The sequence below is a fragment of the Hyla sarda genome, chromosome 2, assembly GCF_029499605.1.
Source record: "Hyla sarda isolate aHylSar1 chromosome 2, aHylSar1.hap1, whole genome shotgun sequence".
NCBI classification, from domain to species: Eukaryota; Metazoa; Chordata; class Amphibia; order Anura; family Hylidae; genus Hyla; species Hyla sarda.
Window position 1 is genome coordinate 312,348,523 of NC_079190.1, and position 17,974 is coordinate 312,366,496.

The window sequence follows — 17,974 nt, forward strand, 5'->3', positions numbered from 1 at the left end:
GGAACCCCAGTGGGATCCATGGCCGGATCTTACTGTAAAGGAACTGGATGTGGTTCTTCTACCTGTGTGGCTGATGACCTGGACCATATCGGAAAGTGGAGTCTAACGTGCTGCTGGTCTTCACCAAAGCCCGCCGCAAGGCAGGATGGGCTTGCTGCGGCAGGCGACACCTAGGTTGCTACCCCCAACACGGCTCGACCACATAGGTAACTGGGCAAGGCGAGGTACCGAAGGAGGAAGCCGTAGCGTAGTCAACATAGCAGAAGGTCAAGGCAGGCCGCAAAGGTTCGTAGTAAAAAAAGCAGGAAGGTCTGGATACACAGGTATGGCAATACAGGCAATAAGGAATGCTTTCTCTCAGGCAATAGGCACTGAAGGTCCGGATGGGGGGTGTGGGAGGTGCAACAACTTATAATGTGCTGTCAGGTGCTTTTACTAGTTATGGGAGTACTGGCCCTTTAAAATTCAAAGCTTCGGCACCGGAGCTGAGAGATTGAGAGAGCTGCAGAAGCGGAACAAGGTGAGTGACGGGCCGGGATTCGCATGCGGGTGCGTCCCGCGATGCGAATCCCGGCCCCGCTGGTGGTTGTGGACACGGGGACACTGCGCTCACGGCCGGTGCTTGTGGCCGGAGCGCAGTGTTTAACAGCCTGGTTTGCATATAACATATGGGAGCTTGGAGGTGCATACTTAGTCAAGGTTTCAGAAGATGTCCGCCACTTGCGTTCTTCTCTGTTAATGAGATCCCCACCACATAAATTCCCTTTCTTTCCAGAAGGATAACCATGAGGAGGAGCTCCCTTGTGGTAACTCAAGATGGTGCATTAGGGGCATCTGTTTGGATAGCAGGAAAGGGAGGCCAAAAACTTTGCGCACCTCTTTCCAAGACACTTTTGTGTCCTTTAGCAGTACAAAACATTTAACCATGGGAAGTAGTTTAAAAAAGGATGTGTGAGGCAAAGATACTTGATCCCATGGGGCTGCTAGATCATGTTCTAGGGAGATATTAGAATAACAGAAGGACCTATGAAGCCAATCAATAACATGTCTGCATAAGCCTCGAACATTAGAAAGGTTCAGGCATCCCTCCGCCTTACACAGCATTAGCTTTTGCAATGCTATAGGTTCTTCTAAAAAAATTAGCATATTGTGCTAAAGTTCATTATTTTCCATAATGTAATGATAAAAATTTAACTTTCATATATTTTAGATTCATAATACTGATGATTTTGGCATACAGCTCATGAAAACCCCAAATTCCTATCTCAAAAAATTAGCATATTTCATCCGACCAATAAAAGAAAAGTGTTTTTAATACAAAAAAAGTCAACCTTCAAATAATTATGTTCAGTTATGCACTCAATACTTGGTCGGGAATCCTTTTGCAGAAATGACTGCTTCAATGCGGCGTGGCATGGAGGCAATCAGCCTGTGGCACTGCTGGGGTGTTATGGAGGCCCAGGATGCTTCGATAGCGGCCTTAAGCTCATCCAGAGTGTTGGGTCTTGCGTCTTTCAACTTTTTCTTCACAATATCCCACAAATTCTCTATGGAGTTCAGGTCAGGAGAGTTGGCAGGCCAATTGAGAACAGTAATACCATGGTCAGTAAACCATTTATCAGTGGTTTTGGCACTGTGAGCAGGTGCCAGGTCGTGCTGAAAAATGAAATCTTCATCTCCATATAGCTTTTCAGCAGATGGAAGCATGAAGTGCTCCAAAATCTCCTGATAGCTAGCTGCATTGACCCTGCCGTTGATAAAACACAGTGGACCAACACCAGCAGCTGACATGGCACCCCAGACCATCACTGACTGTGGGTACTTGACACTGCACTTCAGGCATTTTGGCATTTCCTTCTTCCCAGTCTTCCTCCGACTTCCTCAGACTCTGGCACCTTGATTTCTAAATGACATGCAAAATTTGCTTTCATCCGAAAAAAGTACTTTGGACCACTGAGCAACAGTCCAGTGCTGCTTCTCTGTAGCCCAGGTCAGGTGCTTCTGCCGCTGTTTCTGGTTCAAAAGTGGCTTGACCTTGGGAATGCGGCACCTGTAGCCCATTTCCTGCACACGCCTGTGCACAGTGGCTCTGGATGTTTCTACTTCAGACTCAGTCCACTGCTTCCGCAGGTCCCCCAAGGTCTGGAATCGGTCCTTCTCCACACTCTTCTTCAGGGTCCGGTCACCTCTTCTCGTTGTGGAGCGTTTTCTGCCACATTTTTTCCTTCCCACAGACTTCCCACTGAGGTGCCTTGATACAGCACTCTGGGAACAGCCTATTTGTTCAGAAATTTCTTTCTGTGTCTTACCCTCTTGCTTGAGGGTGTCAATGATGGCCTTCTGAACAGCAGTCAGGTTGGCAGTCTTACCCATGATTGCGGTTTTGAGTAATGGACCAGGCTGGGAGTTTTTAAAAGCCTCAGGAATTTTTTGCAGGTGTTTAGAGTTAATTAGTTGATTCAGATGATTAGGTTAATAGCTCGTTTAGAGAACCTTTTCATGATATGCTAATTTTTTTAGATAGGAATTTTGGGTTTTCATGAGCTGTATGCCAAAATCATCAGTATCAAAACAATAAAAGACCTGAAATATTTCAGTTGGTGTGCAATGAATCTAAAATATATGAAAGTTTAATTTTTATCATTACATTATGGAAAACAATGAACTTTAGCACAATATGCTATTTTTTTTTAGAAGAACCTGTATATGGGGATGTTTGCCTTGCCATACGAAGTGGGAGGACACCAAGGAGAGGCGTTTGACATCAACATGCAATACGAGGATCTGTAGGGTCTGCAGTAATTATAGCAATCTAGGGAAGCAGATCATCTTCAGGAGCTGGCATCTACACAGAAAAGTCTGTGGTAAATTCTCCCATTTCTCTAGTTCTGACAAGATTTTAGCAAAGAAGGGGGAGTAATTTAAGGAGTAGAGTGACTTTGGCGTTTTACCAAACTTGATCCTCAGATATTCTCAGGTGGGTGGGTACCACTGACACCCCCAGATCACCCGCCTCAGCTAGCTATTGCAAGGGTAAAGAACCCACCAATAAGAGTTCGCTCTTTAACATCTTAAACCTGTTGCAGACAAAACCAAAGTAAGAGAGGAAGTTTAGGATCCTCAATTGTACTTTGTAATGACATCTTTCATTGTACTACAAAATTTACGTCGCAACCAATAAAATATTATTTATGGTGGGAAATTGATAAGAAAACTGCAACTTTTGGGAAGTTTTCTTTTTACGCATTGCATTTTACAGTAAAAATTATTCTTTTTTAATTCTATGGGTCATTATAACTAAAATGATATCCATCTTTAGATGCTTTACTCTTACTGTACTACTTAAAAAAATAAATCCTAACTAACAAAAGTATGTTTAAACTTGCCCTATTTTAACCCCCTATAATTTTCTCATTTCTCCGTATACGTAATGCTTATTTTTGTGCAGTGATCTGTTGTTTTCATTTGTGCCACTTTTATGTATATGTGACTTTTTGATTACTTATTTTTTTTCTGGGATGTGACTGAAAATCAGCAATTTTGGACTTTGGTATTTTTCACATCCACTCCATTCCCCGTACAGGATCATTAACATAATATTTTATTCTCGGATCTGCTTTATTGATGTTTTGTTTCAGATGGACATGTGTAGATGGTAATCTTTGAGAACTGTGTTCAATTTTCTTTTTCTTTGTCTTTTGTTACTGTATGGTATCCATATGTTAATGGGGAAAAAAATATTTTTGTGTAAAACCTCAAAAATAAACAGTTATATATTTAAGTATGTTAATTTATTAAAATGTTTCCAAGTGAAAAGAGGATGATTTTATTATTTATTGGGGGAGGGCCTTAAAGAGTAGCTCCCACCATCCTTTATTTTTTTTTCCCCTGTCCCTGCCTATTGCCCATCTATCCCTAACCCCCTCTCTGCCTTAATTTTTTTTTTTACTAGATTAAAAATGCCTTTTTGTCTGCCTGGCAGACTTCCCCAGCAAGCACGACATCACAGATGCCTGCTGGGGCCGACACTTCCGCCCTTAGTTCATCTTTACAGGGTGCCTCCAGCTTTTTCACCACTAAAACTCCCAGCATGCCCTGACATCTATTGGCTGTTAGGTCATGCTGGGAGTTGTAGTGGTAAAACAGCTGGAGGCACCCTGTGTTGAAAACAATAAGTTAGGGCCATGGGCGCGTCGCTACCCAGTTCCCTACTACCACCCCCCGTGTTGAAAACTCCGAACCCTCACTCTCCCCCCGTGTTGAAAACACCAAACCCCTCTCTCCCCAAGACATACCCTAGTGCAAAGTTCTGAGGCAGCAGCGTGTAAATGCTGGGAGGCGGCGCCGGCATGTGAGGCCAGGGAGCCCTGCTGATTAACAGGCAGGGAGCAAGTGCAGGCTGAATGAATTAGGACCGATTGCCCAGCCAGCATCAGTCCGAACTCAAGCGTGACGTCACGCCAGCCTGCAGCCAGCCACTAGGAGGGAGACCCCTAGTGTCTGGTTTTCAAAATTAAAATAATAAATATTAATAAAATTTAAAAAAAATTATCTATATTAGAGATATGTTGTAGTACATAAGTACTACAACATATCAAAAAAGTTTGACGACAGTGCTCATTTAATTGCTTTTATTAAAACTTTGTTTTAGTCTTTAGATTGCAAATACTAATCAGTGCTATGCTTAGTACAGGTGCATCAAGTACAAGGTGGCTAGGCCATATGTTTGATCACTTCTATAATAGAAAATAATACTCTTGCACTGAAGTGTATTATACACTTGTGTATTCTGGCAACAATGAGAAGCATTAACAACATGGAGAGGAGTCTCCTGCTCACTGAGCAGGCACTCTCGGGAATAGAGGTGGGGGAGGACAGTGGGACGGAGTTGCAGGACAGTCAGGCAGTTAGCTGGGTTACAGTTAGAAAGAGGGGTAGGGGAAAAAGTGTCAGGGAGGCTAGTCCTGAACTGGCACACCCCAACAAGTTTGCCCGCTTGGCAGATGAGGGGGATGCCATTACAGAGCTAGCAGAACTGCAGCAGGATACCGCCTCTGACCGCCAGGGGGCTGTCTGCTCCAGTAAGGAGGGAGGGAGGAGTACAGGGCAGGCCAGACAGGTACTAGTGGTGGGGGACTCAATTATTAGGGGGACAGACAGGGCAATCTGTCACAAAGACCGGGATCGCCGAACAGTGTGTTGTCTGCCTGGCGCACGAGTTCAGCACATCGCGGATCGGGTTGACAGGTTGCTGGGCGGGGCTGGAGAGGACCCAGCAGTCATGGTACATATTGGCACCAATGACAAAGTAAGAGGTAGGTGGAGTGTCCTTAAAAATGATTTCAGGGACTTAGGCCGCAGGCTTAAGGTAAGGACCTCCAAGGTAGTATTTTCTGAAATACTACCAGTACCACGAACCACACCAGAGAGGCAGCGGGAGATCAGGGAGGTAAACAAGTGGCTCAGAAGCTGGTGTAGGAAGGAAGGGGTTGGGTTCATGGAGAACTGGGCTGACTTCGCTGTTGGTTACCGGCTCTACCGTAGGGACGGGCTGCACCTCAATGGGGAGGCATTTGCTTGGGGAGAAGATGGCTAGAAGGGTGGAGGAGTGTTTAAACTAGGGACTTGGGGGGGAGGGAACCTACAGCAAAGAGGGGGAAGATAGTGTATATAGAGAGGTGGGAATTATAAATGTACCTGGGGGTGGAGCGGAGGAAGGGGTTAGAATAGTTAATAGGAATAGGCTTCATAGGAAAATAAAACTTACACCCTTGAATCCCATTAACCCCAATAACATAAAGGATGGAAATGTAAAGTGTATGTTCACAAATGCCAGAAGCCTAGCAAATAAAATGGGGGAGCTTGAGGCCTTGATACTGGAGGAACATATTGATATAGTTGGGGTCACTGAGACATGGCTGGACTCCTCGCATGACTGGGCGGTCAATCTGCAGGGGTTTACATTGTTTCGCAAGGATAGAATGAACAGAAAAGGTGGTGGAGTCTGTTTGTATGTAAGAAGTGGTATGAAAGTCAGTGTGAACGATGCCATAGCGTGTGATGATTTTGAGGAGGTGGAATCACTGTGGGTAGAATTACAAAAGGAGGGAAATACTGAAAAAATAATATTTGGGGTAATCTACAGACCCCCTAATATCACTGAAGAGATAGAAGTTCGGCTTCATAAACAAATAGAGAGGGCCGCCCGGGCAGGTACAGTGGTAATAATGGGAGATTTTAACTATCCAGATATAGATTGGGGTCCGGGGTTGGCTAAATCTACAAAGGGGCGACAATTCCTAAATTTATTGCAGGATAATTTTATGGGCCAGTTTGTGGAGGACCCAACAAGAAGTGATGCCTTGTTGGATCTGATCATTTCCAACAACGCAGAGCTGGTTGGTAATGTAACTGTGCGGGAAAACCTTGGTAATAGCGACCACAATATAGTTACTTTTGACTTAAAATGTAGAAAACAAAGACAGGCGGGGAAGGCAAAAACATATAACTTTAAAAAGGCAAATTTCCCTGGGCTGAGGGCTGCACTACAGGACATAGACTGGGGGAAGGTGTTGTCAAATACTGATACAGAAGGTAAATGGGACATCTTTAAATCAACTCTAAATAACTATACATCTAAATATATACCAAAGGGGAACAAATATAAACGATTAAAACTAAATCCTACATGGCTGACACATGATGTTAAAAGAGCAATAAACAACAAAAAAATAGCCTTCAAAAAATACAAATCTGATGAGTCAGCTATAACATTTAAACAGTACAAGGAGCTTAATAAAATCTGTAAAAATGTAATAAAAACAGCAAAAATTCAAAATGAGAGACAGGTGGCCAAAGAAAGCAAAACTAATCCTAAATATTTTTTTAAGATATATAAATGCAAAAAAACCAAGGACAGAGCATGTAGGACCCCTTAATAATGATAATGGGGAGGTTGTCACAGGCGATCAAGAGAAGGCGGAGCTACTGAATGGGTTCTTTAGTTCTGTATACACTATGGAAGAAGGAGCTGACATTGGCCAGGTCAGTGCTGGTAACACATCATGTAATGTACTGAACTGGCTTAATGTAGAGATGGTACAAGGTAAGTTAAGTGATATAAATGTAAGCAAATCCCCAGGGCCGGATGAACTACTCCCAAGAGTTCTTAGAGAGGTAAGTTCAGTAATATCTGTACCCCTGTTCATGATATTTAGAGATTCTCTGGTGTCTGGTATTGTGCCAAGGGACTGGCGCAAGGTGAATGTGGTGCCAATCTTCAAAAAGGGCTTTAGGTCTTCCCCAGGAAACTATAGACCGGTAAGTTTAACGTGCATTGTGGGTAAATTGTTTGAAGGACTTATAAGGGATTACATACAGGAATACATAGGGGATAATTGTATTATAAGTGATAGCCAGCATGGGTTTACTAAGGATAGAAGTTGTCAAACCAATCTAATTTGCTTTTATGAAGAGGTGAGTAGAAGCCTTGACAGAGGAATGGCTGTGGATATAGTGTTTCTGGATTTTGCTAAAGCGTTTGATACTGTCCCTCACAGACGTCTGACAGGTAAGTTAAGGTCTTTGGGTTTGGAAATTTTAGTTTGTAACTGGATTGAACACTGGCTCATGGATCGTACCCAGAGAGTGGTGGTCAATGATTCGTACTCTGATTGGTCCCCGATTATTAGTGGTGTACCCCAAGGTTCAGTACTGGGCCCGCTGTTGTTTAATTTATTTATCAATGATATAGAGGATGGTATTAACAGCTCTGTTTCTATCTTTGCAGATGACACCAAGCTTTGTAGCACGGTACAGTCTATAGAGGATGTGCATAAGTTACAAGATGACTTGGATAGACTAAGTGTCTGGGCATCCACTTGGCAAATGAGGTTCAATGTGGATAAATGTAAAGTTATGCATCTGGGTACTAATAACCTGCATGCATCGTATGTCTTAGGGGGGATTAAACTGTCAGAGTCACTGGTAGAGAAGGATCTGGGTGTACTTGTAGATCACAGACTACAGAATAGCATGCAATGTCAGGCTGCTGCTTTCAAAGCCGGCAGGATATTGTCATGTATCAAAAGAGGCATGGACTCAAGGGACAGGGACATAATACTCCCCCTTTATAAAGCATTGGTACGGCCTCACCTGGAATATGCTGTTCAGTTTTGGGCACCTGTCCATAAAAGGGACACTGCGGAGTTGGAAAGGGTGCAGAGACGCGCGACTAAACTAATATGGGGCATGGAACATCTTAGCTATGAGGAGAGATTAAAGGAGTTACAATTGTTTAGTCTTGAGAAGAGACGTTTAAGGGGGGATATGATAAACATATATAAGTATATTAATTTGCACATCTTACCATTGTCACTTTAAGCATTAATAACTCTGGAATGCTTTTACTTATGAAGTTGATTCCAAGATAGTTTTTTCGTGACATAATCTAATTTATCATACGTTATCATAGTGGTAAATTTTCGTCGAAACTTGGATCATTTCCAAAATTTCATGAAAAATTACTTTGAAGCTCTCTGCTTGTGAGGAAAATAGACATACCAGAAAAATAATATATTGATTCACATATACAATATGTCTACTTTATGATTGCATCATAAAGTTGACATGTTTTTACTTTTGGAAGACATCAGAGGGCTTCAAAGTTCAGCAGCAATTTTCCAATTTTTCACAAAATTTTCAAAATCTGAATTTTTCAGGGACCTGTTCAGTTTTGAAGTGGATTTGTGGGGTCTTAATATTAGAAATTCCCCATAAATTACACCATTATAAAAAGTGCACCCATCAAAGTATACAAAATGATATTCCGAACGTTTGTTAACCCTTTAGGTGTTTCACAGGAATAGCAGCAAATTGAAGGAGAAAATTCAAAATCTCAATTTTTTACACTAACATGTTCTTGTAGACCCAGTTTTTGAATTTTTACAAGGGGTAAAAGGAGAAAATGCCCCCCCCCCCCAAATGTGTAACCCAATTTCTCTTGAGTAAGGAAATACCTCATATCTGAATGTAAAGTGCTCTGTGGGTGCACTAGAGGGCTCAGAAGCGAAGGAGCGACAATGAGATTTTGTAGAGTGAATTTTGCCGAAATGGTTTTAGGGGGGCATGCCGCATTTAGCAAACAAAAACATAACAGCAAAAAAAACAACAACCACATGGCATACTATTTTGGAATCTACACCCCTCAAGGCCCATTAGAAGGGGTACAGTTAGCCTTAACACCCCACTGGTGTTTGGAAACTTTTCGTTAAATTCGGACGTTTAAATGAAAATAAACATTTCCAAACTAAAATGCATTTCTTTCCCCAAATTTACAGGAGCTAATAGGAGAACATGCCCCCCAAAATTTGTAACCCCATTTCTTCGAGTATGGAAATATCCCATGTGTGGACGTCAAGTGCTCTGCTGGCACACTACAATGCTCAGAAGGAAAGGAGCCACATTTGGCTTTTTGAAAGCAAATATTGCTGAAATGGTTTTTGGAGGGCATGTCACATTTAGGAAGCCCCTGTGGTGCCATAACAGCAAAAAATACCCACATTGCATACTATTTTGGAAACTACACCCCTCAAGGCACGTAACAAGGGGTACAGTGAGCCTTAAAACCCCACAGGTATTTTCGTTAAAGTCGGATGTGTAAATAAAAAATTAAGATTTTCACTAAAATGCTGGTTTCTAACCCAAATTAACAATTTTTACAAGAGGGTATAAAATTTGTAACCCCATTTCCATGTATGGAAATACCCCATGTGTGAACGTCAAGTGCTCTGTGGGCGCACTACAATGCTCAGAAGAAAAGGAACTTTTGGAGAGAGAATTTGTTTGGACTGGAAGTCAGGGGGCCATTTGTGTTTACAAAGCCCCCATGGTGCCAGAACAGTGGACCCCGCCCCCCACATGTGACCCCATTTCAGAAACTACACCCCTCACAGAATTTAATAAGGGGTGCAGTAAGCATTTACACCCCACTGGTGTTTGACAGACTTTTGGAACAGTGGGCTATGCAAATGAAAAATTACATTTTTCATTTTCATGGACCACTGTTCTAAAAATCTGTCAGACACCTGTGGGGTGTAAATTCTCACTGCACCCCTTATTAAATTCTGTGTGGGGTGTAGTTCCAAAATAGGGTCACATGTGGGGGGGTTCCACCATTCTGGCACCATGGGGGCTTTGTAAACGCACATGGCCTTCAATTCCATTCAAATTCTTTCTCCAAAAGCCAAATGGCGCTCCTTCTTTTCTGAGCCCTGTAGTTCGCCCGCAGAGCACTTTACATCCAAATGTGGAGTATTTACATACTCAGAAGAAATGGGGTTACAAATTTTGGATGGCTTTTTCCCTATTACCCCTTGTGAAAATGAAAAATTTGGGATAACACCAGCATTTTAGTGAAAAAATTAAAATTTTTCATTTTCAACAAAAATTCTTCAAACACCTGTGGGAAGTTAAGGCTCACTATACCCCTTGTTACGTTCCTTAAGGGGTGTAGTTTCCAAAATAGGTTCACATGTGGGTGATTTTTTTTTTGCGTTTATGTCAGAACAGCTGTAACAATCAGCCACCCCAGTGCAAATCAGCTCAAATGTACATGGCGCTCTCACTCCTGAGCCTTGTTGTGCTCCCGCAGAGCATTTTACGTCCACATATGCGGTATTTCCGTACTCAGGAGAAATTGTGTTACAAATTTTGGGGGTCTTTTTTCCCTTTTACCTTTTGTGAAAATAAAAAGTATGTGCCAACACCAGCAAGTTACTGTAAAAAATAAAAAATTTTACAACAACATGCTGGAGTAGACCCGAACTTTAACGTTTCATAAAGGGTAAAAGGAGGAAAAGCCACCCAAAATTTGTTATGCAATTTCTTCCAATTACGGAAATACCCCATATGTGGTCCTAAACTGTTGCCTTGAAATACGACAGGGCTCCGAAGTGAGAGAGCACCATGCGTATTTGAGGCCTAAATTAGGGATTTGCACAGGGATGAACATAGGGGTTTTCTACGTCAGTGATTCCCAAACAGGGTGCCTCCAGCTGTTGCAAAACTCCCAGTCTGCCAGGACAGTCAATGGCTGTCCGGCAATACTGGGAGTTGTTGTTTTGGAAACAGTGCCGTACCTGATGTTCTCAAACTTGCAGCGTGAAACTGTAAACTCGCCCATGTGAATGCACCCTGTTCACATGGGGGGGGGGGGGGGGGGGCGGGGCAAACCTCGAGCTTTTGCAAAACTACAACTTCCAGCATGCCCTTTGGCTCTCCGGCTCTCATGCTGGGAGTTGTAGTTTTGCAACATCTGGAGGGCCACAGTTTGGGGACCACTGTGTAGTGGTCTTCAATCTGTGCTATTTCAGATGTTGCAAAACTACAACTCCCAGCATAACCAGACAGTCCAGAAATGCTGGGAGTTGTAGTTTTGTAACATCTGGCCCTTCAGATGTTGCCGAACTACAACTCCCAGCATGCCTGGGCAGTCTGGGCATGCTTGGAGTTGAAGTTTTGCAACATCGGAAGGGCTACAGTTTGGACACCACTACTTAGCGGTCTCCCAACTGTTCTCCTCCAGTTGTTGCAAAACTACAACTCCCAGAATGCCCTTTGGTTGTCTGGGCATGCTGGGAGTTGTAGTTTTGCCGCAACTGGAGGCACACTGGTTGGGAAACATTGTTTCCTAAGTGTTCCTCAGTGTTTCCCAACCCGTGTGCCTCCAGCTGTTGCAAAACTTCAACTCCAAGCATGCCCAGACTGCCCAGGCATGCTGGGAGTTGTAGTTCGGCAACATCTGAAGGGCCAGATGTTACATTACTACAACTCCCAGCATGCCTGGACTGTCTGGGCATGCTGAGAGTTGTAGTTTTGCAACATCTGAAAGCAGCAGTGAATATCACTTTACGGCAATCTTCACTGCTGCTTCCACTTGCCTGCTTTCTAGACGTGCCTGCCGCCTCCACGTGTGCCTGCCACCGGTTCCCACCCCCTTACTGCCGCGCTGTCCCCACTGGTACCCCCAAAGGTATGTGCCGCAGCCTCCCGCAACTCCCGGGATCCTCTTCCCCCGCTCTGCCCGACTTCTAGGGCCAGGCAGGGTGGGGGATCTGAACTTTAACCCCCCCAGTCACCGATCACTGTGATTGGTCCACAGTGACCAATCACAGTGATCACTGACCAGGACCATCCACAGATGGTGCTGGGGGGCTTGCAGAAGTTGTCCCCTGCTGCTAACAGCGGTACTTCTGCCAGTTAACCCGTGTGATGCCGCGCATCACCGGGTTAACTGAATGACTTTTATAAATGTTATGATGCGCGAACTAACAGCACATCATTAGGTTTATATGTCATTCTGCGGGAAGGGGTTAAAGGGATATTCCAGTGAAAAAATATTTTTTTCATATCAACTAGCTCCAGAAAGTTAAACAGATTTGTCAATAACTTCTATTTAAAAATCGTAATCCTACCAGTACTTATAAGCTGCTGAGTTCTTTTCTGTCTCACAACAGTGCTCTCTGCTGACACCTCTGTCTGTCTTGGTAACTGTCCAGAGCAGGAGAGGTTTACTATGGGGATTTGGACTTTGGACATTTCCTGAGACAGACAGAGGTGTCAGCAGAGAGCACTGTTATCGGACAGGGAAAAAAACCTCAACTTCAGCAGCTGATAAGTACTGGTAGGATTAAGATTTTTTAATAGAAGTAATTAAGAAATCTATTTACCTTTCTGGAGCCAGGTGATATGAAAAAAAATAGTATTTCACTGGAATACCCCTTTAACTGCTGAATATAAAGGTTTAAATAGCCAGGATCAGATTCTGTGTATGTTTATGGCGCTGTGTGTCAAAAAGTTTTTTTTATAACTGAAGTTACATTACCATAAGTCACTATTATGACATTTTGCTGTCCTACCATTGTTCTTGAGTTTCTGTGACCCTTGTACACAAGTTTTGAAGAAGGCTGGTGAATATTTTGCATGTCTAATTCTTCCAATTCCTTTCTTTCCTTTCTTCTTCTAAAGAGTTCTTGGATGCGAGCTGCAGCAGATCTCCTAAAATGCAATATCAAATATTATGCATAATGTTAAAATGGCAAGTATGCTTTAAAGGTATATAAAATTAAAATAAATTCCTATTTGTCCCTATTTATTGTCACAATAAAAATCATCTGGCTAGCCAAAAAAAACTACTTTTTTGAACTATTACATTAGTTCATTCAACAAATATTTGAGTTCTGAACATAAGTATCACAAGCAAAAGCAGAAATATAAAAATTAAACAAGTAGCAGAGTTGGCAGCTAACAAAAATGAAATAAATCAACAATATACATAATGTGTAATGCTAAAAAAAAGACAAACTTCTATCCAGATAAACATATTACCCTACAGTCTTAAAGGGGTACTCTGACGAGAAACATCTTATCCTGGCAGATCCTAGGGCTGGCAGTGGCGACATCGGGAACACGGAAGCTTGGAGCTTCTGTGTTCGTGACATCACGTCACGCCCCCTCCATTCATGTCTATGGGAGGGAGCGTGACAACTAGACACGAATGGAGGCGGCGTGGCGGGTTTGCTCCATGTACGAATGACTGGGGTTCCCCCCTCGTTCAGACATCTTATCCCCTATTCCCTTTGGATAGGAAATAAGATGTTTTTTGGTGGAGTACCCCTTTAATAAGGTAAAAGCAGGTTTCCTTATTTTAGGAAGAAAAAAAAAATCCTTTCAGATTTCCAATCTGTCAAAAGAAGAAATCCCTGGATCAACAACTCTTAATCAGAATTTAGTGACTAGAAATCGGCAAATTTTTTTAAAACTTGGATTAGGCCAATTTGCCGAATTTTCCGAAAAAATTTCTCTTGATCCGAATTTATTTGCGGAAAATTTCTATTAAAAACGGCTATTTACATGCTATAGAAAGCCTCAATATGGTGTAGAATACTTTGCCTTACTGTAATACGCATAGAAAGTGTGCTGAGGTAGTGAAATAATACTGTTATTCAGTATGACATGCAGATTACAGGCATCACTATTAGAATCACTGCCGTATAGCGGCACAATGATGTGGCAGCAGGGTCGGGAGACCATATGGTGTCATAATTGAAGAGTTTAAAGAGTTTAATGTGCCAGCAGCAGAATGAGATGAAAGCATAACTTCAAAGAAAGAAATTCACAGCAATTCGATATGCTGATAGTGATTCTTCTTTATTCACATATGGAGATACACAGACATCGGGAGTGGAGACGGGAGGACAGACCAACGACCCTTTTGCCGCACACTGCGGCTTCCACTGGACCTTGCGTCACTTCCCAGTTCTCAAACTTAAGTATGGGACCAACCTTCCAAAACACACCCAGCTAGGGAGTTAACCCTTACGTCATTGGGGGATGTAGGTCAAATACTAAAGCTTACACAGATACCAACATATACAAGTGTGAACACAATAAAAAAAAACTATCAGAAATGTATTAAAAACTAGCTGAGTATCCGGCGTTGCCCTGTTTTTCCTTCCTAATCCTTTTTGGGGAGGAAAATTAACAAAGGAGGAAGCTTTTCACTTCATATCCAGTCCTCATATATTGTTGTCATATCCCAACCCCATATCCCGACCTCCAATCCTGACCTCCTGTTCCGACCTCCTATTCCGACCTCCTATCCTGTACTCCTATCCCGTCCTCCTATCCCGACCTCCTTTCCCGTCCTCATATCTTGACCTCGTATCTTGACCTCCTATCCCGTCCACCTATCCAGACCTCTTATCCCGTCCTCCTACCTGACCTCCTATCTCGACATCCTATCCCATCCTCATATCCAGACCCGTAATATGTGTACCAGGTATTGAAATATCTCTAGCCGTACGGAAGTTATATGGGAACATACATTTCCCATTAATTTGCATGGGACTTTAAACAAAAACCCCAACCCTCATGAATGGGGGTATTTAAGGGTTAAATTAACTATCCTATATTTTAAGTGGACATATAAGTAACATATGACCAAGTATTATCTAAATATCTCCAGCTGTTTGGAAGTTATGCAGTAACATATATTTCCCATTGACTTGTATGGGACTTTAAACATAAACCCCGCCCTGGGGGGGGTGAGTAAGGGTTAAATCACCTATCCTATGTTTGTTGTTGACATATAAGTAACATTTGTGCCAAGTTTCATGTTAATATCTTTAGCTGTTTGGACGTTTTTGTGGAACATACATACATACATACACACACACATTGGGGAAGATTTATCAAAGGATTTAGACTGGTTTTTCCTGTCTAAATTTGTCGCACAGAAAGTCGCAGTCTAAAAATGTGTGACTTTTCTGCGACTTTTGCTGTAGAGGATTTTTAGAACATGATGCATGCAAGTCTATTTTAGACGGAAATGCATTGGAAAATGCATTGGTGCTGAATTTATCAAGTGCGACTTTTGTGCGACAAGTCGCATCTGCCCAAAATACACTGAAATGTCAGACCATGTTGGAGCAGGTCTAAATGCAGTTTAAGCTGTAGACCCTGAAGTCTGAGCACAGAATTTATCAAGGGCTGTGAGATCTTTGATAAATTAGGAGCACAATAGACAGGAGACTACCACATACGCTGGTCTATAAGCATACCCAGAATAGACTAGATTAGTAAATGTTCCCCACTGAGTTTTATATATATAGACTAGCTGAGTACCCGGCGTTACCCAGTTTTTCCTTCCTAATCCTTGTTGGGGAGGACAGACCAACGACAGACCAACGACCCTTTTGCCGCACACTGCGGCTTCCACTGGACCTTGCGTCACTTCCCAGTTCTCAAACTTAAGTATGGGACCAACCTTCCAAAACACACCCAGCTAGGGAGTTAACCCTTACGTCATTGGGGGATGTAGGTCACATACTAAAGCTTACACAGATACCAACATATACAAGTGTGAACACAATAAAAAAAAACTATCAGAAATGTATTAAAAACTAGCTGAGTATCCGGCGTTGCCCTGTTTTTCCTTCCTAATCCTTTTTGGGGAGGAAAATTAACAAAGGAGGAAGCTTTTGACTTCATATCCAGTCCTCATATATTGTTGTCATATCCCGACCTCCAATCTCGACCTCCTGTCCCGACCTCCTATCCCGTCCTCCTATCTCGACCTCCTATCCAGTCCTCCAATCTCGAGCTCCTATCTCGACCTCCTTTCCCATAATCCTTTCCCGTCCTCATATCTCGACCTCCTATCCCGTCCTCATATCTCGACCTCCTATCCCGTCCTCCTATCTCGACCTCCTATCCAGACCTATCCCATCCTCAAATCCCATCCTCATATCCCATCCTCCTATCCTGACCTCCTATCCCGACCTCCCATCCCGTCCTCATATCCCAACCCGTAATATGTGTACCAGGTCTTGAAATATATCCAGCCGTACGGAAGTTATATAGGAACATACATTTCCCCATTGATTTGCATGGGACTTTAAACAAAAACCCCGACCCTCACAAATGGGGGTAGTTAAGGGTTAAATTAACTATCCTATATTTTAAGTGGACATATAAGTAACATGTGACCAAGTATTATCGAAATATCTCCAGCCGTTTGGAAGTTATAAAGTAACATATATTTCCCATTGACTTGTATGAGACTTTAAAAATTAACCCCACCCCTGGCAAATGGAGGTGAGTAAGGGTTAAATTACCTATCCTATGTTTGTTGTTGACATATAAGTAACATGTGTGCCAAGCTTCATGTTAATATCTTTAGCCGTTTGGACGTTTTTGTGGAACATACATACATACATACACACGTTGAGTTTCATATATATACTAGCTGAATACCCGGCGTTGCCCGGTTCAACAAAGGAGAAAGCTTTTGACTTCATATCCCGTCCTCATATATTGTTGTCATATCCCAACCCCATATCCCGTCCTCATACCCCAACCTCCTATCCCGACCTCCTATCCCGTCCTCCTATCCCGTCCTCCTATCTCATCCTCCTATCCCGACCTCCTATCCCGTCCTCATCCAGTCCTCCTATCCCATCCTCCTATCTCGTACTCCTATCTCAACCTCCTATCTCGACCTCCTATCCTGACCATCCCATCCTCATATCCCGACCTCCTATCCCGTCCTCATCCAGTCCTCCTATCTAGACCTCCTATCTCGACCTCCTATCCTGACCATCCCGACCTCCTATCCCGACCTCCTACCCCGACTTCCTATCCCAACCTCCTATCCCGTCCTCCTATCCCGTTCTCCTATCCTGTCCTCCTTTCTCGTCCTCATATCCCGACCTCCTATCCCAACCTTATCCAGTCCATCCCGTCCTCCTATCCCGACCTCCTATCCCATCCTCCTATCCCGTCCTCCTATCCCGACCTCCTATCCCATCCTCCTATCCCGTCCTCCTATCCCGTCCTCCTATCCCGACCTCCTATCGCGACCTCCTGTTCCCGTCCTCCTATGCCGACCTCCTATCCCATCCTCCTTTCTCGTCCTCATATCCCGACCTCCTATCCTGTCCTCCTATCCCGTCCTCCTATCTTGTCCTACTATCCCGACCTCCTATCCTGACCTCCTATCCCGTCCTCCTATGCCGACCTCCTATCCTGTCCTACTTACTCGTCCTCCTATCCCGACCTCCTACCCCGACCTCCTATCCCGTCCTCCTATCCCGACCTCCTATCTCGTCCTCCAATGCCGACCTCCTATCCCGTCCTCCTTTCTCGTCCTCCTTTCTCGTTCTCATATCCTGACCTCCTATCCCGTCCTCCTATCCCGTCCTCCTATCTCGACCTCCTATCTTGACCTCCTATCCCGACCATCCCGTCTTCCTATCTCGACCTCCTATCTTGACCTCCCATCCCGTCCTCATATCCTGACCTGTAAGATGAGTACCAGGTATTGAAATACCTCCAGCCGTACAGAAGTTGTGTGGGAACATACATTTCCCATTGATTTGCATGGGACTTTAAACAAAAACCCTGACCCTCACAA

At 43.4% G+C, this 17,974-nt stretch overlaps 1 protein-coding gene across 15 annotated transcripts in view; it reads right to left on the minus strand.

Annotated features, from left to right (window-relative positions):
- Nucleotides 1–17,974, minus strand: part of DCAF6 (DDB1 and CUL4 associated factor 6) — a 1,246,835-nt gene that overhangs the window by 338,734 nt on the left and 890,127 nt on the right. For all 15 annotated transcript variants that reach the window (XR_008888854.1, XM_056557692.1, XM_056557704.1 and 12 more), the window contains one exon: nt 12,918–13,056. Coding sequence is in view for 14 of the 15 variants with exons in the window: in XM_056557692.1 (XP_056413667.1) it covers nt 12,918–13,056 (139 nt within the window). In the remaining variant the exon portion in view is untranslated. The remainder of the gene's footprint in view (nt 1–12,917; nt 13,057–17,974) is intronic.